The sequence below is a fragment of the Labrus mixtus genome, chromosome 14 (assembly GCF_963584025.1).
Source record: "Labrus mixtus chromosome 14, fLabMix1.1, whole genome shotgun sequence".
In the NCBI taxonomy this organism is placed as follows: Eukaryota; Metazoa; Chordata; class Actinopteri; order Labriformes; family Labridae; genus Labrus; species Labrus mixtus.
The window spans coordinates 3,203,542-3,228,487 of NC_083625.1; the positions used below are offsets into that span (position 1 = coordinate 3,203,542).

Here is a 24,946-nt window from a genome sequence, read left to right on the forward strand (position 1 = left end):
TTGCTGTCAGGTCACATTCGCTCTTTGAATATCTGAGTCAGCTCGGTGTCTGATACATTTTTCAGCGATTCAGAGAGTGAAGATGCTGAAGGTGTTTCACACGCTTGGAAGCAGTTGGTTTAAGTTTCCAGACGCAGCACAGCACAGCACAGGAGTAAAGATCAGGTCTACTGCCTTGAAAAAACCTGAGGCTGGGTTTCCCTGTAGAGGAGGCTCATTCAGCTGTGGGTTGTGCCTTTCAAAAATAATTGGCTGTATTTGTTCGTGTGAAGCCTGTGTTTCCTCTCTTGTTACAGCGAGGGCTGGAGGATTTGTGGAAAATGGCTAATTGGTATTTTTCTGACCAATTTAGTGTCTCTGATTTGGAGTGGGATTTTTTTTTCTACTAATTAATATTCAGGTGTGAATGTGTGGTCAACATAGAATGAACCAACATCTTTATCTGGTTTCTATTATTTCTGTATAACACTGCAGCAGCTGCACATGAAGACACCTGTACTGATGGCTGAATCACCGCAGAAGAAAATGACACATATAACATTAAAAGACTCAAACAGTGTAAGGATAGAAGTAGTAACGCCTGCCTTATTATCAACTTTAACACACTTTTTATAATCTTACACCCTTTTCCTGTGATACTGGTGTTTTGTCAGTTGTCAGTTCATGGATTACTCCTACGGCGTCAACGTTTCATAATCGACGACACCTCCAACCGCTTCACTGCTGTCACTCTTCCGCGGGGGTGCTCACTGCAATCAGACGCTGACTGTAGCGCGGGGTCTCTCCCATAACTGGTGGTAAAATGTTTTTTTAAAACCACAGATTCCCGCCCCGTCTTCCTGTCACAAATCAACATTCAAAGAGAAAAAAAAAGACTGTGACTGAGAGAGTGATGGAGAGTATGAAAACACAAGGTAGAGAACGTTTCAGTCACAGTGGTGGTGAGACAGCTGGAACATGATTCATCTTAAAGATTAAATTAATTAAACTCAGTGAATTAGAAAACAGTTATTAAATAAGTCCCTTTCCATTTTGTTCATTTCAAGAGGAGATTCTTTTGGCACCATGGTGTGGCACGTGATCTTGAAGAACCAGCAGGTCAAATATGTTTCACATTCATTCATTCATTCATTCATTCAACCTTTATTTATACTCGAAATATCATTTAGGGGCAACCCTCATTTACAATGACATCGAGTCATTACAGAAATAATTAGAAAACACACATTAAAACAGGGGACAGATAATACAAGACTGCTAAAATCAGTCTACAAAAGTCTAAAATGATACTAAGATAATTAAGCGAGTACAAAACTGCAATAAACTGAACATGAAACTTCCAGTCTGAAATAGGCAGTCAATGGTTGACTTCCAGAGTCCACCTCGTGCGAGTCTGACTTTACTCGAGGTTAACGTGATAAACTGGTGTCATGTAACATCTGAGAGTGACGCTGCAGACAGATCTGCACTTCAGCGCAAGAAGCAAACTACTTAACAAACTATGACATGTGCATATTATTTATATTATTAACCAAATGTCCACCTGCTAGAGAACATGTCTGAATTAGATTGAAAGCAATCACCCAGCACCTTTATGCACAGAAAAAACACTTTTAGTAATTTGACCAAGAGCCAACATTTTCAGGATGGTGTTTGCTCAATGTCTTCTTTGGCTCAACGCCGTTAGTTAAGACACTGGCACACAGACAGCGTATCTAAAGCCAACACCTCGGGTATTTAGCCACCTCCCAGGATTAGTGGAAATGAGTTTCAGCTAAAGAAACATTACCTTCATTTTTGTGAGAAGTGAAAGACCACTGAAGTCATGAAATGGGTTTTTGGTGTTTGACTGATGCCATGTTGTGATATCCAACATGATCGGATACCAACAAACGTATGTCTGTGTATCTACGGGCTTGGTGACCATATGCAACAATTAAAAGGGGTGAAATCCTCTGGCTTGCTCCAGCTTGCGACGACTCTATGAATCACGTGAAATGTAATTAAAATCCTGGCACTTGCAACTGGAACACTCGACTCTTTCAGATCTACAAATTAAATATAAAAACAATTAATCATTCAGCCTCAGCCGCTGCACTATAGAGCCATTCCTGCTGGTTGTCAGGACACCTTGCATAGTGACGATTTGATTTAGGCAGAGAGTGTGAGACGCTCTCTCCCAGCCCCTCGCATTACCAACGACAGTGTAAGCTGAATTTTTACAGGAACATGGGTGTTCAAAAAAGCAAGAAAAACAGGATAAAGTCTGTAAATAGATTTAATGTAAAGCTGTCAGATGAGCATTACACAGCCGCCTAAAGCCAACATTAATCCCATGAGCTGCATTGACCGTGACCGGCCGAGGAGAAGATCCCTGCAAAAACTCCTCCAACAGAAGAAAAATGTCATGATGACGGTCGCACTGTTTTGATTGACGGGGTGCATCAGAGTGCATATTTGCTTTTTCCTCTCTAACATTGTGATTATTATTCCTCTGTGTAGAGCGTGGTATAATTCAGCCGGGATCCCTGAATTAACTTAAAAAAAGCAAAGTGTTATCTCAATATGTTGGAGCCGTGAAGCTGTTATCACACCCGTGTTGGATATGAAAGGAATCGTCTCAGGTCGCCTCGCTGCCTCGTGTTAAAGAGGACAAACACATTCGGCTGGAGAGCTGCTGGGTTTGCTTTTCACCGCCCGATTGGTTGGCTAATTTTCAAGCCTCGGATACATCCATGCCCTTCAAGGCCCCATCTGTAATACCATGACCTATTTGTGTATAATCAGCTGCAGATCGCTTGCCCGGCATGTTGAACTGCATTTCTTCACTCGATTTCTCAGGGACATTCATTTCAGGAGGGGTTAGCTGCTCTCTGTGGTGAAAGAATTGTATTCGTTTCATTATCGCCGACCCATCGCGTCTCCCATATTTGTGCTGCTTCCAGCTGGCGCCCCATCAGTCACATGCATTGATATCTTGCGGCCTTTGACCGGAGACGATGTTAGCGGCATGCGAGGCGTGAAACGTGGAAATCTGTTGAGCTGTAAAGGGGCGAGGAAAGGAAGCTGGAAGAAAAAAAAGCAAACCTCTGACATCTCTGTTCAGATGTCGCGAGCCGTAAATCACAAACACTTCCTGATGTGCATTTTAAAAGACCCTCATGTGTTTTTTTTTGTTTTTTTTACACAAGCGTGCAAAAGCCTCGCTCTCATTTCAAATTGTCTCCTTGAAGAATGAGCTGCATTTGAAGCTTCACTTTTTATGTGAATGATTTGCACACTGTACAGAAAAACACCACATGGCTGCTTGTGTTGCAGTGATGTAGTCGAGAATAAAATGTGAAATTAACTTCCAACCTCTCACCAGTAGATGTGTTAAAAACAGCATGAAGAAATATTGTTTAGTGCGACAAAGCAGAAATGCAGATGCACTGAGTTGTAATTTCTCATGAGTCGTACTGTATCTGTTATTCTCCCAGCTGCTTTATACACTGAGAGTTCGTCTTCCTCCTCATTAAACATGTGCAGCCATCTGACGGCATCAGGATGAACATGTGAAAATGAATCTGCAGCCTCTAATTTAACTGTTGCATCACAGCTTAGTGTCATTACACAGTCTTGTCCGCCGTGTTTGCCTTCATTAAATCATATGCAAATAGAACAAGGGTGTTGAACACACCTCTACACCCATCACACAGCTTTGCTCTGTCAGCTGTGCATGAGGAGTTTGAATTACACGAGCTCATCAAGGCTCTGTTCTTTCTTAAAAAGAAACAGCAGAGCAAATTCTGTTGTTTCACATCAGTTACGATATGATGTAACCATAGAGACAGAGCACAATTAAGTTCCACCCACAGCCGGAGGGGGGGGGGGACAATTCCTCCTCTCTCCATTGTTGACTTTGTTTTTGTGTGAAGGTGCTGCCTTGTCACTTCCATCTGCCAGCACACAACAGAGGAATGCCTACACGCTGCTGTGTGGTGGCATGCACTACCAAAGGAGGAGAAGCCAGAACAAAGCGAGTCTTCAAGGAGACAGGCATGGATTCAGGAAATCAGAAGAGACACGATCAGGGAGCGCTGAGCTCCGGAGGGGGGCCTAACCTTTAAATGTTCAGCAAGTCAGAGAAGATCTTTTGTAACATTTGTAATGTAACTTTAATTAGGTCGAGGCCGTGTCCCTGGGTAATTAATAAACAAGCTGCAGCTGCTAATTTGGTCGAACTAATGCTGCATTCATGTGGTGTCAGACACATCGGAAAAACGAGTTTCCGAGTTGTAAAACGCACATGAACACCTGCTCAAGTCGGAACAACAACTCGGAAAAGAACGAGGTGCCCGACTTGACGTCATAATCGTCATCAATATGTTTTGTGAATGTTAACATTTAATTAATTCAGGTATTGCACATCAACTTTTCCCTCAAATATAACTTTTAACAGTTACATTTCACAGATCTTCTTCTCTGTAGCATCAACGCTTTTTATTTATTTGTTCCCGACTTTTCCGAACTGAAATCACGTGAACACACTGAAGAACGACTTCCCAACTCGGAAACTTGGACCACCCGTGCGGCACATGAATGCAGCGTAAGCTATGCAGAGCCTTGTTTTGTTCTCTGTTTGGTGACATGACGATTTCATGAGCGAGAGGGATTGAGAGCTGACGTTCATCCCCTGTGGTCGGTGGCAGTTCACGACCATAGATTGTGTGCATGTGACCATTGGGATCTCCATACACGTTACTGCTACGTTATGTTTTCTGTTCACCAGTATGTTCTTTTTTTTTTTTTTTAGATTTATTTTGGGCTTTTTGGGCCTTTAATGGAGAGATAGGACAGTGGATAGAGTCGGAAATCAGGGAGAGAGGGAGTGGGGAATGACATGCGGGAAAGAGGCCACAGGTGGGATGTGAACCCGGGCCGCCCGCTTGAGACGACAGCCTCCATACATGGGGCGCGCGCACTAACCACTGCGCCACCAGCGCCCCACCAGTATGTTCTTTAACGCTCTTTTATTGATATTGGGATTCTGTCCCAACTACACATGGCATTGATTTCCTGTTAAATAAATGCATTAGAAGCCCACATTGTTTTTGCTGAATGATGGGGCGTGGCTAAGTTGAGTGACAGGTGGGCAGGTTGTAGCTGTTTCTTTTTTGAAGGTTTATATTTGGGCTTTTATCCTTTGTTTTGAAAGGACATTAGATCGAGGAGGAAATCAGGGAGAGAGAGAGGGAAGGACACGCCATGTCCGACCTGGAGTCGCTCGGGTGACTACAGCCTCTGTTCATACGGCGCAACTTAACCGCTAGGCCTTTTACTCCCCGTTTCTGTAGCTGTTTGCCAGGAGACCTAAAACCCAGCTCAGGTCTACCTCTTATCTGAATGATCAAAAGTTAGTCAGAATTTCCAACATGGCAACCGCCAAATTCAAGACCTATCTTTTTAGTAGAGCTTTTAACTGAATCTTATTTGATCTAGTTTTATTACATTTTGAACCTCCTGTGTTTCCTCATTTAGAATAAATTGTAGTGTTTCCTCAACACCTTTTCTTATCTGGTTATTTTTACCTTAGTTTTTGGGTTGTGGGGGAGGGAGTCATGTTGTTGCTGTTTGATTTATGTTGATGTAAAAGCACTTTGGCATACATTTGTTGTAAGAAAAGTGCTATACAAATAAAGTTTGATTGATTGATAAAGCCTCTCCAGAAACCAATGGGTGACATCACTGAGGCTACGTCCATGTTTTAACCTGTCAATGGTTGCATATAAATGTGTTAATTATCCCCTCTTGTTGACTTGGTTGTTTCAGACTAAAGAAAAGAATGTTTTAAAGTTGACAACACTCGTCTCTGTGGCGCTTAACATCCACGTCCTGTCGTGCTGCATCTTTTCAAAGGACAACATGGTTTCTGTTTGATCAGATTCTGTATTCATGGATCTTCTGTCATCACACCCTGCTGTGATTTGCTCAGCTGCTTCAGTGCGATTAGATCAGTGATGTGACTTGATGAGAATCAACATTAACCATCACCTGATAGCGTGAGGTTAAGCCCACACAGTGACATACGTGGCCACAAAGTATATCACCCCCCCACCCCCCCACTGCAAGACTTTATCTACACAGCAGTATCATGATACAGTGACAGTAAAAGATTATTATTATTATTATTATTATTATTTTAATGTCTTCCTTCATCTAGCTCACACAGTAAAAGAGGGCTCTCTGGCCACCAAATTTGGAGCATGTGCGTCCACAGTCCCAGAGCTTTAAAATGTCTATTTAAAGTCTTTAAGGTGTCTATGCCTGACACCTTCCACTCTTAAGTTCCCTTTCACCCACATGAGCTAAAATAGCAACACCTTCTGGGTTTATCCTTGCAGCCCATGTTCCCCTAACAGCTATTTTTGTCATTGCATCTGCGTGATTAAAACCACGGCCCTGTGACATGTCAAGTTGTCTCGATGTGGATAACAGTGCACACTCTGACAGTCTCACCTGGGAGGCTTGCGTGGCCTTGAATGTGTCACACTTTGTTTTTGACCCCGTAAGTGACAGATGTGGTTGTGTGAGAAAATAAGCGCTTCAAGCTGAAGTTTAAAACATGCCCGCTTCACACCTCTGTAGCTCAGCCAGTCCCATCTGTGAGCGGGGATCAGTCTTGGATGGAATCTTTCAGAACTGATCCAAACAATCAAGTGTACCTCAGCGTCCTATCTTTACATGAATCTTATCCTTACCTTCAGTAGGTAAGCTGACACTTTGTTATTCTTGTATTTTCTAATCAGAGCAGAAACACAGCTCCATTATGCTCCATTAAAGCTGTGTTCACATATGCACTCCTGAGAGTTTCAGGAGGACTTCCTCTGAAATCCTCCTGATCCGGATGTGCACCTCACAGCAGAAGACCCTGTCAGATGGGAGGGGGGCACGGGATCTTCCGGGGCAAGACATGATGTATACAGACTGACGCAGAAGTGGTGGACCAAGAAACACGGTCCGCAATATGACGCTATAATAAGAATATTTGACTTTATATCAATGCTATGTGTATTTCTACACAACCCCAAAAGTAACCAAACGTGGAGAAGAACAAACTGGCAAACTGAAAATCCAATGCAGCAGGTTCATTAATAATGATCTACACTATGCCATTTGGGTATTACAAATTTAGAAACACTTCAGGTGCACCCAGTAGACCTTCATGCGATCTCCACAGACCACTCTCATCTTTGGAGGCCCCCCCCCCTTAAACCTTAATTTTGTTGCATGAAAACGATTTCTGGAGGACAAACTGGCAAAAAGAAAATGTAATGCAGCAGATTAATTACGCGGATGGAGTCTATGGTCTTGCAGTGATAAATAAATGTCACCACCCTGTACCACTCATTCTCCTCATTATATCCTTCTGTGTTCTCACATCAGCTCACTCTGACTTTCTGTGAAAAAATAGCAGGGCGCTGGAAGGAGAAACTCTGAATAAATGGCAGAATGAAAAACTCGTCTGCTTGTGTTCACACATGCAGCTCACCCCAAGAGTCTTGTGAGTGTGAAAGTACTGTGAGACTGGTGAATTACTGCGACTCTGCGTCTCAGTGTTTACTGCAGGTCTCACGTAGACCCGGCATGGTCCATTAACATGTAGACATCAGCTGTTCTCTGAGAGATTGCTTCTCAGCCCACACGGGGAAACAGAGACTGTCACATCGACTGTGTTTCTCACAGCACCGGTCCTGCACAGATACCATGTAGGTTTAGATTCCGATCACTGAGGAGGATGTTAATGCAGACTCTTAACGCTGATCAGACTGGACGTCTCGACAGTCGGGGGATTAAAGGGGAAGTGGTGCATGATGGTCCAGCCGGTTATTTTTGCAGATTTTAATGGTCTTGGAATTGCTGCAAGCCAACAACAGGAATGAATCATGTTTGTCCATACTGGTCTGTGAGTCAGTGTAACGTGAATATGAGAAACATAAAAATGTATTCCTTTTTAACAACTTAAATGCACTAAAGTATTTAGATGAAAAATATAACTCCTCTTGCTCTCTTTGAAAGGTTTATAATATTCTGAAAATACATGCATTTCTTCTGAAAACCAACATACCTGGAGTTTCCACTTAATTAAATATTGAGGCTTTATTAAATTATTCTTTTCACTATTACTTTCACTAATTCCATATAATTGTTGTAAAGAAAATGGCTGAAATGTTAATGTAAGAGACTTGGAACAGCAAGGTCTATCCATTTTTGTTTAAGACGATCCACAACTCTCACCAACGTTGGATTTCATTGGGACTGTTTCTTCATTCAGGGAAACATTGTACATGTCGACATTTCAGAGTTATACATGTGTCTTAAAACCTGGGCACCAAAAGAGTTAAATATCGGCCTGGATAGACGCCACCAGGGGAGAAAAAAGGAAAATGTTTTCTTCTGTATTTTGGACTTCATGAGCTGACCCGTTTACAACCTGGGCCAAAGTGAGTCTCGGTCAGTTAGTCCATCTGTCCGTCCCTCTGTTCGTCTGTCTGCTTCCAGAGAATCATCCAGAATAGTTTGGGTGTCACCGTGAGTTTTTCATTTTGAATTCATGCCCCCAACTAAACCGAAATTTCCCCTGATAAACACTCTGGTCCTCGGCAAAATATGTTCACTTCTGCATGAAATTAGCTACAGATATCATCGTCCCCAGTGGAAGAAAAGCAGTCAGTAATGTTGTTTCTCCAATTCATAACTTTGTCTTTCTTTTTTTTGCCATATAATTACCATTTAAGCATCAAGGGACCCATATAGAGGGGTTTATTACACAACTGTTTTGAATACTTGATTCTTATTGGTCAATTAAGGCATTTTAAGTTGAGCTATTTCTGTATATCTGCAGCTGTTTGGACTGCTAGCTCTGATCAAGACTTATCTCCCAAGTGAAAGTCCTTCTTTCTAAATGTACTTGGCAATAAAAAACGATTCTGGTTGTGATCTCAGAGACGACATCTAATTTAAATCAGTCCATACAAAGACGTAAAAACCAAATGTTTCAACTATTTCCAAAGAAACTGTAAAATAATTCACACTTTCTGTCATATTTGGCATTTTCTTTTATACAGTGTGTTGCTTATTATCTCTTGGCTGATTCTGTTCTGTACATTTATACGTCTCTAAAGAAAACTCTTCTCCTGCTTCCTTTTAACCGTCGAGCGTACCTCCGACTGTGACAGTTAAAAATAAAACTAAATAAAATACAACACCGTCTTTAAATCCTCATGTGTGAATCCAGCAGACGCAGCGGTGACAGGAATTAAAAATAACTCCGTAGAAATTGTCAACTTTCTTTATGATGGTGTCGGTTTCTTTTGTCATAGAGAGGCGTCAGAATAACTTAGAGACTGTTTCATATCAGATTAAAATCTACTCATGGTACATCTAGCCCTCCCTTCACTTCTAATGTGATAGATAATGAATGCACAGCTGCTGGGAGATGATCTGAAGGCCCGTCAATCATAAACACAGGAACTCAAAGTTGATTCCTGTTTGTCTGATTCCCATTATTATCTTGAATGAAGCACTATGCTGACAATCTTATGCAGACACACACACACACACACACACACACACACACACACACACACACACACACACACACACAGTGTTACCAGCATTGTTTCCTCCCTACAGTAGCAGGAGCGTAACTATCGTGCTCATCAGCTCATGCCCGCTCCCAGACAAAGCGTGTTACTTCATCACAGACACCACTGGCTCTCACTACGCTGCACTGGCCCTGCAGGTCCACTCCCTCACCCCCCGCCTCCCCACCTCCCCAAATGTAGGTCACACACAGCTGCCACAGGAGTGTTTGTTTGCCAGGCTGTCACCTCTCATTACACCCCCATCCCCTCAACATCTGCACCGAGGGGTCATAAACAAGGCCATCCCTGAATGCATGCAAGCTTTTTTACTACAGCGGAGAGGACTATAGCCAAAACACTTCAATCTGATATATAGTGATGAATTAATAATGCGGAAGGGAATGGCGTCATACCAATTACTGTCAAAAAAAAAAGGGGGTCTGGTGAATGTTAACTGCACAGAAAGATTCCTGTAAAAATCTGGGTGGATGATTTTACTGTGAAACATTTAAAGAGAACATCTTTTCTGCACACTTTGTCCTTTTCCTCTCTTTCTCTCTTGGTGAGGATCGGAGATTTCCCTCGGGGGGCGCAGTGCCATTAGGAGTCATTACCGTGACCTTTATTTGCCCCGCGGTCTCTGCTGAACTCAGACCGACCCGCAGGGGTTGAGCGTGGCTGTCACAGCGTCTCTCGTAAGGACACACTTTGCAGTCGGCTCGGTCAGGGCTGTACATAATGATGACCAACCCTTCCAACCCCGGGGGGTGAACACATGCCGGGTGTTTTGTGCGTGAGAGTCCCTGTGTTGATACATATTTATGAGACAGGCGGTGACTGTTTCTGCCCCTCTCAGTTAGGCTTCACTTAGACATGACATTGGTTGTTACCTTCTCTGTGTCAGCCACGGTCTTCTGGGGTTTTGTCAAATATGTGGGCTTCGACTTCATCTGTTTGTTTTGTATACATTTGGGTATATTTGCAGAAAAAGTAGTACGCAAAATTATTTTTTTTTACCTGTTTTGTTGTTGCAATGTTTTCCAGTCTTTCTTTAGCTTACCTTGATAATGAAGATAAAATGAAAATAGTTGGGCCGCAGATGGTCTAGCTGTGAGGTCTCGCCCCATGTACAGAGACTACAGTCCTCCAAGCGGGCGGCCCGGGTTCAAGTCCTGACCTGTGGCTATCCTACTTGATTCCCTACTCTATCCTGTCCTCTCTAATAAACGCATAAAAGCCCAAAATTGATGATGACACATTAGCCTTATGAAGCATTTTTCTGAATACTCAAAGACGGCCAACAGAGAACAACAATTAAAACTTATATCTCCAAGTTTAGCGCTTCAAAGGGGCGTGTTTTTGTTTATTATTTCTGGGAGGAATCATTGACGACGTTAACCATTCAAAGACATCAGAGAAGAGAATATTCTCTTTTGGTTAAGGTCACACTAGTGATGCGAGGATACCATCATTGACATGATTCCAGTTGAAATACAGATGCTATCAGTACCTGTTTAGATACAACCACAACTAAAGCAGAAGTCTGAGGCACCAAATGTTGGATCATTTCTGGTTTTTAATCACCACAAACTCTGTCGAAACATCAGTGTTTTACAACCTGTTAAAAAAGTTTAAAAAAAAGGACCAAAGATCCGTTGTTGTTTTTTAAAAGCTGCTTTAAAAGTGATATTGAAAAGTATCAAAGAATTGCTAAATGTTACCAACCTTAGGTCAAACTAAATCTTACAATTTGTATATCATATCAGTATGTTGAGATTTGAGTTCTTACACCAAGCAGGAGTTAGATTTGACTGTGCAGAGTTCAACAATGAAGGGCTCTTTGAGGAAACCTAGGATTGGATAACCAGCCCAAATCAACTGGCCAACTGAGCATAATGAACTCTGTCCCTCTAATTCCCTCTGGGCCTCATTGAAGCCACCTAGCCTCCTCGCTCGGAAGATGAAAACTTCTGCATTACTCGTTTTATTAGCAGTGGAGACATGACAGGAAATGAGGAGGATAAAGGATGAAGAACAACATGAACAAATCTGGTTTATGCTCAGCTCCATAACCCCGAGGCCCCCAAAGCTCCCCCATTCATTGGTCTCCTAAAATGTTCTGTGTCAACAAAAACCTGTTCTCGTTTAACTTAAGTCATGCTCTTATGAAATATCCCAAAATAATTAACAACTGTTGGATTGGATTCATTTCAAAGTTTGAATCCACCAGCCTCCTTTCACGCTGACTTTGGCCTGGATAGAAGATAATTTATTTCATATTTAATGCATAAAAGTCTTAAATTATCAATTCAGAGACTTCATTCCAAACTAAAATATTAAGCTGCTTGAGTTGTGCCAAGACTTACACATTATGTAAATAAGACTTTTTCCCAATATGCAGTTTAGACGTTACAGGAACTTTACAGGGACACACTTTACTGACATTTCAAGTGGACTTTCTTTCATAAATTATATTTAAATCATTTGGATGAAAGCTGTCAGACATCTGACTGTTTGTTAGGGGTGAACGATGATCAATTGAACATCTGTATCGCCTGATATCACCCCTATTGGCTGATTTGTCTATTGCCAAATAGCTTGGCATGGACTGATGTCAGAGGTCGATGTGTATCTGACGTGTTGCATCAATTTAATGCTGCCAAGCCTTTATACAATCTCTGGGAAAGATCAGCAACATGCTGACAAACAGACAGAAAGAATCACAAAGAAGTGATGAAAAAACGTCTGAATCAGCCATCGGCTAAATTATTTTAAACATCAGTCTCGGTATCAGCACTGATTTTCACATTCATCTACTGTTTGTGTTTCTTGCCTGGATCGACTTGTCACATAATGTCAGAAGTTACCTTTTTAAAATGTAATATTATCGTTAAACACGTGATGGAAGCAACACTTACAGGACTCAAATTATAACAAACAAGGAGTTTTTATAAAGAAGATTTGGGAGAAAATCCTCCGAGTCATGAAATAGAAGTACAACTTCCTTTAAGACGTTTTATAACTGAACAATAGGCCAAGTGGTGATACTGGTGTGACCCTTTCAAAACAAATAGAGCAGATTCAGTATTCATCGTCGAGTCCTGACAGTTTGCTGACCGGATGCGTCCCGGTGACAAAACAATATCTGTCCAGCCGTCATGTCTCAGCTCCATTTAATGCTGATAAGAGCACGTTTGAATCTTTCTGCAGCTGCTGCCTCCCTTCTTTTGTTAAAGCTCGCTGCATTTTTCATAGTATTGACATTAAGATAAATAATTAATACACGGTGTCTGTGTGCACACATGAACAGTGAGTACTCCGCCATTATTGATGAGGTACGAATTCAAAGAAAGCCGGGGAGAAATAATGAAAAAGTTCTCTGTATTTATTTGGTGGTTGGGGTTTTATAGATTTATTGGGTGCTTGGAATCTAGATGGGGCATCTGAGAATCTAATATGAGTGAATGGCAAAAATGAAACGCTTAGTTTGGTGGTCAAAACCAAACCGAGAGCAGCCTCTCAGAATAGCTCAAAGTGGAATATTTACTGCCTCTGTTTCCCCTTTTTTGTAGCCAACAACTGTCCTCCCCATCACCACCATCTCCTCGTCAGCACATACCCTGAAGGCTCTTTGTGATTTGGAAAATAATCCCTATTCTGTGGTTTCTTGGTTACTGGATTTTCTTTCAATGGCTGCATCAGTGATGTTTCTTTTGTCTTTGCAGAAGCTCATGGCCAGAAGCACAGCCTGCAGACGGTGCAGAATCTGCTGCAGGAAGAGGTGGCAAGAGCCGAGGAGCATTCAGAGGTGAGAAGACAAAAAGCAACAAAAAGGGAGGAAAATCAAAAAAATTGAGCCCGTTCGTCTCGTTCTCGCTGAAAATCAAACGCTGTCTTGCATCACTTTGGCAGCACGTTCGTGGGGGATTCTTGAAAAGCAGGCTGCAGTCTTTTCTGACAGCCCGCCCACTTCTGTGCAATCTGATCTCCAAAGACATGAGGGATATACATACAGAGAGTAATCTGCCAACATCTGAGTGCAACTAAACCCACCTCGAGCACGCCGAGCTCTGCAGACATCCCTCTACATATGTTCTGCCAATCCTGCTTTCACATTTCAATCACTTAGACGTAGAGGTGCTACTCTTAAGATGAAGTGAGTCTGTTGCACTAAAATTAAAATACAGGTTTGTTTGTTTGCTAAATGAAGAAGTTGTTGCAAATGGATTTCTTCTGATTTGCATAGAAAACTGTGGGAAGAGAGTGAGTGAAAGCGTGGGCGAGTTTTAGAAAGATATTAGCATATGTGGGTGACTAAAGGCTGCTGTTCTGCTGCACAGATAAATAAACCAGATCCCGTCGCTGTTATCAATGCTTCACGTAGTCAAGGTGAAAATACACTTCACTCTTCCAACAGTACATCCAGAGAGAGAGCTTTACATTCATACTGGAGAGGACATGAGCATTAGACATGTTGTATTTTAAATATTAATAATATTCAGACTTTAAATCATGCTCCACTTTTCAGAGCAGAGTTACTTTACAGGATCGAACCACGATCAAAAAAACATTTCAGGGCTGCACTCATAAAGACAGACAACAATTAAATATGAATGTGTTCAAATAAAATCCCAAAAATATGAAGATAAAGAAGAAAAAAAGACACATTTATACTATAAATCTACGTTTCTAACCATGTTCTTAATTATTTAATTTTCTCTGTAGGTTGAATGAAAATCAGATTCATGCACTTCTAAGACTGAGTGAAATGTCAAAAGTTGAATTGACTTAAACAGCCAGACACAGCAGACCTAAACAAGTCATGTTTGTTTACATATTCTTCCACGTACCTCCTCTGGTATCTTGTGCAGGTCTGGTTTTGTTTGTAGAGGCGTGTTATGTCTGCCTCCACCACAATGCAGCGGAGTAACACTGGGTTTTGTTTATTGCACTCATGGTCATGAAAAGTGACCTTTTGAGAAGCCAAGAACAATGTACTGTTAAAAAAAGCAGACTCTGTGTAATCCACAAACCTCACTGTGAACAGATTTGAGCTTTTCGCTTGTGGTGAGGCGCAGAATGGAAACGAGAAATCAATCCTCTGCTGGCCTTGATGCGTTCAGAGTTATCAGAACATTTTGTGTGTGTGAAAGAGGACTGCAGCATTTCTTTAGTGTAAAAGATGTTTATCTATACTCTCCACCTGAGCTGTGGGTGGAACGTCACTGGCTGCCTTTCTCCTTTGCCCTCTCTCACCCTGGGCATCATGGCCATTTTAAGATTTTATTTAATCTGTTAATTTATCTCTGCATCTACCAATTACACAATCAGTCCTGTTTTTACCAATTATCATGGTCTTTTTTTACTGTTTGTTCAATGTTTTAACTTGTATGAGCTATGGGATACATATGGGATGAATACATTATCTTCCGATCCATGTAAATGTTTAATGGACTTCAGCTTGTGTAGCGCTTTTCTCTTCTTCTGACTACTCAAAGCACTTTCACACCGCAGGTCACACCTACACATTCACACACTGGTGGTAGAGGCTGCTGTGTAAAGAGTCCATCATTCATACACCACTGACAAAGCAGCGGGAGCAACATGGGGTTAAGTGTCTTGCCCAAGGACGCATCGGACCATGTAGCTTGAGGAGCTGGGGATTGAACCAACGACCCTCGCCCTTTCTCCTATCTATCTATTAGGACCTGACAGATTTGAGATTTTTAGGGCTGATACCGATATCTTTCTTAGATGTTTGTTCAATCAGTAGAGATCGATATAAATATACACATTTATTGCATTGATCCATTAAATGCAGTTATCAAAGACTTGTGGAAAAGATTTATAATGAAGAGAAGATGGTCACTCGACTGGAAAATAACTGCTCATGTACGTGCATCACTCTATGGAGAGTGATGCTGCTTGTTGTAATCCATATAGCGCCCTCTGCTGGTGAAAGAGAACTGCTAGAGTAAAACAATGAAACTCAAATGAAATTCTGTTTGACTGGTGAATAAATCGAGTAATATCGTTGCGTACCTGCTGGCTGATTAATCGCTCGGGCTCATCTATCTGCTCACTCTCTTTACAAAGCTATCCAGACTCATACTATACACATGCATGTACTGACAAGACGAGTGTATGCACACGGCTGAGACGGCACACACAGCTGCTGTTAAAAAACCATTTTTCATTATCCTGTCTAAATAATGATGAACAGGGATCAGTGGACTTTATTCTGTGTGTGCCGTAGAGATCTTCAGTCCAAGATAACGACGTTTCTAAATACTGTCTTGTCTCTGCGTGCTCAGTCAGCTCGTGGTGGATTATCAGTGGATCTTTCACAGTCAGTGTTTGATAACAGGATATCATTGTCCCACTCGTATCAAACAGAATGTTCAACCAGACAGATCCGCTTTCAAGATACTGACCCGTTATATTTTTAGATGCCATTGTTCCTCTGAGTAGATAGAAAATAATTTACATGAAGCAGTAAAACAGAAAGACACATCGCATAAACATAGACGGACTTTAAGCCAGAAATGACACACACACACACACACACACACACACACACACACACACACACACACACACACAACTCTCTGGATGATGTCTTATTTATAATCATGCCGGACAAGCTTTGTCTTGTCAGAGTCTTGTGCACATAATCATAAGCACTTAAAAGTTATACAATTAACATTCAATCCTACTTGAAATATTGTCCTTAATGTCTCTGAGCATTTCTGGTATTTCTTTTGAATGCGGTGCAGTGAAGTTTGGTTATTCATTCCAAAAATTATACAATCAAATCTGCAAACAAATTATAGAGCAGTCACGGGGGTGATGTCCGTATCCTGAGCAGAGAGATACACAGGTGCTAAAAGTTTGAAAACATCTTGAACTGTAATAATACATGTAACAGTTTTTACTTTTGCAAAATTATCTCGTTCTTCTTCTAAACAATTAAAATAAACCAAAGTGCACTAAGAGAGAGCCCACTCTTAGTTTCCAAATTTCCTCCACTGTGTGCACGCCAAGCTCAAACCTCAGTGTTGAAAAATTAAGCCCATGCAGAAGTGTGGGCTTAATCTGCAAAACTGCAGTTCCTCAAGTGTCCACTTGAGGCTGGCTGCAGAAGACACAAAGGTCACATACACAGTCATTCTCAAATACATGTTTTTACAGCAGAAATAAACATGTTTACAGCCTGTTTCAAACGAGTTTGATCTGATTAGCTCATGTCTTTGTCAGCACACACATACATAGGGTGGCTTTTTAAAAAAAAAACGTATCCATTTTGATTTTACAAAGACGTAAGAGTTATTTCTGAAAAGGGGGCGTTGCTGATCTGACCGATAGGCAGGTGTGTTGTAGCTGTTTGTCAGGAGGCTTAAGGCCCGCCTCAGCTCAAGTTGACCCAAAATAAGTTTGAGACAGAATTTCTAATATGGCAACCACCATCAATTGGCTTCAAAAAGTCCTCTTCAGAAACCATTGGTTGACATCACTGGGACTAACGCTACAGTTAATGGTGTATGCATCATTTCTTCTGAATCTGTTGTGGAAGGAGCATGGCTGAATGTATCACTGACAAAGTAAACCAGCTTAAAGAGAGTTGGGTGGCAGCTGTTCTTATATGATGCATAATGTTATTGTTATGATTGTTGGAGCATGTGGTGCAAGACACTTTACTACCAAGTGTTATCCCAGCATATCTAACCTAAACTGGTGAGACTTCAGAGGCATTTAATATCTATTACAGAATAAATGCCTAAATTTGGCCATGATACGTCAAATTCTGCCCGAGGCTTAGAATCTATTACAGCTCAAAAACACATCGGCTGGTGCCAGTGTTTGTCAGGTTTGATGATAATCGCTTGACCATCCATCACAGCAGTCGTTTGCATCCTGTCACATGACCCCGCAGGCTCAGCTGTCAATCAAACCTCAACAAGCCTTTAAAACCTAAAGGAGCATTTCTGAGGTTTTCAGAAGAACTATTTTATTATGATAAATATTAGAAATATTCACAATCAATTTCAAATCACCACTTCAAATACTTCTAACCGGACTGCCTTTGAATCTCCGCTGCCAAATGGATGAGATATGGACTCTAATCATCAAGCACATAAACGCTGCTGTATCTGTGGCTTGGCTTCTTCCTGATATCCACTGTGTGTTAAAAATAGACTGTTGGGAGATCTGTGTTAGATTAAAACAGTCGGGGGAGAGTTTGACCATAAGATTCTTCAAATTAGTCACAGAAAAAACTTCTATCAATACAAAGTCTAATCATTTAATCCAAGTTGTCACAATACCAGAATTTTTAAACTTTGATCCGCTACTAGTACAAATCAAACCACATATATACCAGTTTTGATTCCATGGCAACAAAAACAGAATTCCTAGACACCAAACACTTAGTCATTTCTTGGTTTTATTCAACAAAAGTTGCAAGCAAACTCCTCCACACTGTTTAAAATGCACAAAAACATGGACAACATCGAAACATTACCAATGTATGAGTTCAATGTAGACAGCTCTCTCTCTCTCTCTCTCTCTCTCTCTTTGGGGTGAAAATGTAAATGTTTTTTTTTAAAAGCTTCAGGACTTTACAAAGGACTTTGGGGCGGCTGTGGCTCAGTCGGTAGAGTCAGTCCTCTCTCAACTGGAAGGTCGAGGGTTCGATCCCCAGCTTCTGCAGCTACATGTCTGATGTGTCCTTGGGTAAGACACTTAACCCTAAATTGCTCCCACTGCTTCATCAGTGGTGTATGAATGGGATTAGATGGACTCTTTACAAATCAGCCTCTTAATGTGTAGGTGTAAAACTGCTCTGAGTAGTCAGAAGACTAGAAAATAAATATACAAACTCAAATCCATTTACTATTTATGATACCCATAATATAATGGTTAATTATAAACCCGTAAAGATCCAGATTGTATGGTTTTAAAACACATGTTTACAAAAAGTATCAGTGTATCGAACATTTGGAAAACCTTAATCCATAGATATCATATGAGTGACTTTTCTTTTGAAACTCTGAAAGTCGTCTTGGATTTAATCATGATGTATTGTTCACACCTCAAACCCACACTGCTGCTCCGGGCTCACATTGATCCTCACAGCACCCTCCTCCCCCCCTGTTGACACCAGCTCCGCTCCGATCAATACCAGTGTGACTCAGTCATTAAAGTGTCTGTCCACTGATTGATTAAGCAACGCCACACACATGCCGAGCAGCCTCACCGAGCCAACACTGAGCAAACACCTCAGGACGTTTGTTACTGAGTCGAATTCATCAACACTTTTTTCACAAGATTAAAATAACCTCAGTTTTAATAACTGCATATTGAAGATTGACATATGAGCTAATTCATGCTGCCACATAGTTTTGATTTACTGATGAAATAAACCTTAAATTTGCACTCTCTCTGTGTGTGGGTCGATGCCTCAGAACTCTTCTAGTCAAGCTAAAATCTTACAAACATTTTCTCTCCTCTGATCGCCCCGGTTTGAGACGAAACCCCTCAGAGGGCCACTGCTTCAATTAGCAACCAGCTATGTGTTTTTTCTTACAGTTCTACATTCAACAGAGCAGTTTCCAAAACATCTTTGTTCAGAGATCACATGTGTTCACAGCAGTGGCATCGTGACCATGAAAATGTGGTAAAGCGTATCTTTCCTTTTGTGTTTGAGGAAAAAAAAAAAAAACCTCCTCCTTTGAAGACTCCAGCCAACAGCTTCTTCCTTTTGTCACACACATTTAAACCCTCTTCCTTTATTAGGGAGATTCCTCATCAGGTACCGACATGAAAATAGACGTCTGATGATGTCACAGGAAACAAATCTCAAACGTATTGTTGTCCCGAGTGCTCGTATAGATCGCTCACAGGCGGGTTCGCTGAGGTTTTTAATGACTCCTCTCTCTTTAAACTGAGTGTGTTTGGTGCTAAACTGAGAGCCCACACAGCAGACTTGTTTGGGGTTTAGACTTGACTTCACAGCTCCAGCTCCTCAAAGGATCTTGCTCATTATATGTTAAAGCTGTCGGACTGCAGCCAAGTGGTCTGGACTGATGTTGTTAAGGAGTGCGCTGGCTGCCAAAGTGATGTATTCTCCTGTGGTGGTCTTTGTCCTTCACACACTTTCTAGAAACCTTTCAACCCTTTTTATGGTTTTATAATGGAGGATTTTCCTGCAGAAATCCTGCTACATTTATTTTCTTGATCCAAACCAAGACAGTTGATTTTTTTCCATTTTATTTTGTGTCAAATATCAAGTTACAGTCAGTACAAAGTTTGCAGGGAAACGACTAGTGATGATTGATGAGCTGTTAAGGCCCTGACACACCAAGCAGACGGCAAAGACGTCTGTCACGTCGCCTCACGTCTTGGCCTAAAAGTTGCACTTGAACACACCGCAAAGACTACAGCCGACGACCAACCACCACGTATGTTCTGCAAATGCGAGAGAGGAAAAAACCCGACATGCCAGCAGGGGGCGGTAGTCCGTTGTTGTGATACGAGAAGACCATTTTCACACCGCTGTCGCCCACCACTCGTATTATAGGTCGTCTACTAATGGAGAATAATGTCTGATAAAAAGTAGAAAATGGCGCTGGCGTTGTCAGCTCTTGGTCTTTTAGTGGGAAAAAGAAAAGAAGAGGCGGAGGAGACAAATAAGGAGAAACCGCACTAATGGGTGAAAGCATGGATACTACAGAGGCATGCTCAAGGGGCTTTACTGAACCTGAGAGGAGAGCTGGAGAGAAATGAAACCTCCCAACAGCCAATCAGAGAGAGCCCTCTCACCGACGCCGATTCAATGTTGAATCGCTTAAAAATCGGCTAAGTGAAACTTGTAACACCAATGTTTTCATCATCAATGAAAGTAGATTATTTTGGGGATTTGTGTTTTTCTTAAATATCAGAATAGTACAACCCCCCCCCCCCCCCCCCAAAAAAAAAAACTTTACATTTTGAAATGTCTTCCTCTTCCCAAAACCCCAACTTTTATCATTTTAATCTAATCAAGGAGAAATAAATACGGCAAAGACTCTCATTAGAACACAAGAACAAATGACATTAACCTCAAAATGGGACTTTAACGATGAAGCCGTTATCAAAATATTTGTCGTTCAGTTTCCGTCTCTTGACTGGCTGATAATCGTTTGCCATTTCTTCTCATCCTCAGAAATAAATATTGATCAAGTGAATATTGACAAAAGCAGATTTAGAAAACTGTGAAGTGCTGAATCACCTCAGTGAGCTTCTTCTTCAGTTAATAATGTTTGTATTATTCCACCACAGAGATATTTAATTTGAACTCAAGACCAGGAGAAATGAAATGTTTGAAAATGAACACTTGAATGCAGATTACTGTTTGCACACTCAGGATCAGAATGAAACAAGCTTCACATGTAACAGCTGTTGTGTGTTGGCAGTAAGGCCAATTTAATTCTCTGTGGCCTGAGGTTATTTAACGGCGTCCGCGCCAGATGGAGACGCTCTCCGGTCACAGTGGGGGGAAGACTCGGAGGGAGGAGACGTAATAAACCAGAAACTCCACCAATCACGTGACAGAAACGACCAGCAACAAGCCACTGTTGGAGGAAGGGAGAAGGGCTGTGTGAGATTTAACATTCGCTGGTTAATTTAGCGTCCTGTCCTTTCATGCCACCACACCAATTATTTCCATGTCTGAGACCTCGTTATATTTGCATTTTTTGGTTCATATTAATATCCCTCTTGACTTTCACATCCTCGTCTCTTCTCTCTGCTTGACTCTCTGTGGTTTTTCTTCTTTCTTTGAATCTGTGCTGGCTCTACTTTATGACTATGCTGCTTTGTCTGGCCTTTTGTTTGCCTGAGTTTCCTGTTCTTGCTTTCTTTGTAAATGCACCTTGTGAACTCTTGTTTTTAAACGGTGCTGAATATTGAAGTCTTCATTTTCAGGCCATGTTTTGTTTACTTTTGTTAAAACCATTGTTAGAAACGTCTGATCCAACCTTCACAACAGGGTCCTAAGTCTCTGACTAGACTCTTCTCCTCTGTCGCCCCCCGGTGGTGGAATGAACTTCCAAACTCCATGTGATCTGCAGAGTCCCTCTGCACCTTTAAGAAAAAGCTAAAGACCCAGCTCTTTCATGAATACCTACTAACTTAATGATGATGGTCTCCATATTATTGATGATGATGATGGTAATGACGATGGTTTTTGTTTGATAACGTCGACTTATAAGATGGTTTCTATACTGATTAGAGCTCTCAAGAACTGCCCTCAATGTTGTGCTTTGCCTCTGGTCACTTCCTGTCAGCACCTGTGTGTCCAATCAGACTCAAAGCTGATCGTTTGCTCTTACTCACATTGTTCCCTTTTTTCTAGATCCTTGCTTGTGTTGTTCTTACTCTCTGATGTACGTCGCTTTGGATAAAAGAGTCTGATAAGTGAATTGTAGTAGAAACTGGAGAAGTAACGATTAACTCAACTCACTAAATGATTCCTGTCCTATACTGCAATCATAACAAACCTTTTAGATACCAGGTCTTTGAAAACAATATCTCTGTTATTTAATTAGTGATGGTATTTGATGGTAACAACTGCAAATCTTCAGTCTGAGAGAGAGAAATGTCAAATTGTTCAAAGACATTTCCAACGTTTAGCTACAGTTGTGCAATTTCGACAGTGTGCAAAAGCTGACATGTATTTATTATTCATTAAAAATAAGGATTTACCCAATATTGGCTGCACAGGACGATATTGTTCTATTTCAATTTGTACTGTTTCAATGTTCAAATTTTGTGTATTTTGAAAACCCCAGTGTGAACAATAAGAATGTGATTAAAAGGCCAATTTGTGAATACTCCCTTGTTTTCTAGTCCCTGTCCTGTAAAGCTAAACTAAAGCAGGATTGGCTTTTAAAAAAACTCACTTTGGTTTATGCAGCCGTTTCTTCATAATTGTAACTTCTGTCACGAACCAGCCGAGGCTCAAACCCGGCTTTCACATCCTGGGAACACATACAGAGGCAGATCGCACACCTTTCAACGTCTGCCAAATGTAACAGTTTCAGCACACGGCCCATTGTAAGCTCAGTAAAGTGTAGCTCCAGTGAAATATCACAGCCCCAAATCTATGCCAGAGTTCATGGGTAAACATCCCCGAGCGTATTAAATCCTCTTCATACTTAAGAGGCGTTTGTTTTGGAGGACTCCCCGCGCTGGGTCCTCCCTTTGTGTGTCGTCCTGTCCGCTGATGTCGGTTTATTTGTCTACCCTGCTTCACAGGAGCTGCTGGAGAAGTTCATGGAGGGGAACGTAAGCCTGGATGAGTTCCTGGACTCCTTCCAAAGCTCCAGGAAGACGTATCATATCCGCCGGGCTCAAGCGGAGAAGACGCAGGAGGTCGTGCAGTCCAAGCGGCAGCTGGTGAAAATCAAACGGGCGGAGGAGAGTAAAGTCCCCGAGGTGAGGAAGGACTCGGAGCAGCCTCAGGAGCCGCAGAGGCACAACGGCTTTGTGGCGCAGGGGCCGCTGAGAGTGTTCCAGGTACGCTACGGCCTCACGCCGGCCATCCTCCTCCCTCATTACCCCGTTTCTCCTCCCGCTTCGGCGCCGTGTTTTCAAAGTAGTACCCCTCAGGCCGACTCTCAACCGGGACAGACCCACATCCTCAGCCCCAGCACCCAGCTCCAGGGACACGGACAGCCGGTCGGCCTCAGGGTCATCGGACAGTTGCCGGGCGGCTGGCCGGCTAACGGGCGGCCGGTGAGGGTGCAGCAGCTTTACAGGCCGAACCCTCAACAGCCTGAGCCGCCGTACCGATAAACTCGAGGAGGAGGAGGAGGGAGGATGATGAAAAGCCGGCGTCGGTGTCAGAGGGCTTCCAAGACGTGGGAACCAAACTAGTGGCTGTCGCAATCTTGTAAGCAAAGACTGATCCACAGACGGGCAGCGCTGCAGACGTTTTGTTTCTGTTCTCCATCCATGACACTCAAAATGTAAGCAGAGCAGACGCACCTGAGAGCAGGTAGAGCAGGGATGGGCTCCGATAGCTGGATCCTTTGAGCTCCAAAGCTAATGACTCTCTTATCAAAGCTGTTACGTATCCTTAATCTATTTCATTTCTAATAACCAAAACTTAAAGAGGAAACCAGTGGCATATTTATGTGAAGTGCTACCCGCCTTTACTGTGGCAGCGATGAGGCTGACGTTCAGGTTAATCCGGGACGACAGATGAAGGTAGTCTGTGTTTATGTGCAAGTTATAAATTAAACATTAACACAAACACTTCTTACTTCCACTGGAGATGATATGTGGTTAAGTAATTTAAACCCATGATACAGGGAGAGTATATCTAAGGGGAGTGGGGGGGGGGGATGTATCTGAAGAGCGTTTTGAGTATACAGATTGACCCATGTCCCATCTGTTACCATGGAGGAGGTGGGGTTTATGAGCAATACTGCAGCCAGTCTTTGGGCTTCACTTGAGGCGAGGGATCCTGCTGTCCATTTGTTATACAGTCTATGGTTTAAGTCAGCATCTTTAATGGACATTACTGGTTTTAAATAACAGACATCAAACGCTGCAGACTCCATCAGCTGCAGCTAATAAATGATTACAATGAAACAGTTAAAATATTAGTTTTAAGCTTTAAAAAAAGGTGTTTACAAACTTCTTTTAACTTTAATATATTTCAACTTTTTCATGATTTTAATGTTTGAGTGAGAATTGATCAGTGGATTCTCTACTGAGCGAGCGTTTGATCAAAAGCTATCGAACCCCATCCCCAGCAAAGACAAGAAAGTCCACTAGTTATTTTAAATTTTATTATTATTATTATTATCATTTTTGTGTTTTACATGGAGGTATGTGAAGCACAGGGGTTGTGAAGCACATCTGCAGCTACGCAAAAGAAAGATGTCATTGTTCATTCACACGACAGAGAGAATCTTTGTGAGATGCCACGAGCCAATGAAGTGAAAGAAAAGGCATCAATAAAGTGTTTCATATGAACTTTGATTTGATTTCTTCATCTCGCCTGATAAGACAGTCGTGACATAACACGGAACATTTCCCAGGATCATGATTGAAAAGTTAAAAACCAAACAGAGCTGGTGTGGTATTTATTAAGAATTCACAGACGATAAGAGCGTCTCCACATTATGTGCGGTGTCGTGTGTGTGTGTGTGTCGGCTTCACAGGCGATTACCCGGAGCCGTCTGCCTTCTTGTGCGATTTCATGAACAGTGCTGGAGCTCAAACGATTTATTTATTCATGTAAATCCTATTTTAAATGGCCGACTTCAAAG

General features: G+C 41.8%; 1 protein-coding gene across 1 annotated transcript in view; it reads left to right on the forward strand.

The window, feature by feature from the left end:
- The window catches only part of vps37d (VPS37D subunit of ESCRT-I), a 38,158-nt gene extending 13,508 nt beyond the window's left edge, over positions 1–24,650 (forward strand). Inside the window, exons 3-4 of the mRNA XM_061056374.1 lie at positions 13,352–13,434; positions 22,923–24,650. Of these exons, the coding sequence (XP_060912357.1) occupies positions 13,352–13,434; positions 22,923–23,462 (623 nt within the window). The 3' untranslated portion in view covers positions 23,463–24,650. The remainder of the gene's footprint in view (positions 1–13,351; positions 13,435–22,922) is intronic.
- Positions 24,651–24,946: the final 296 nt, after the last annotated feature.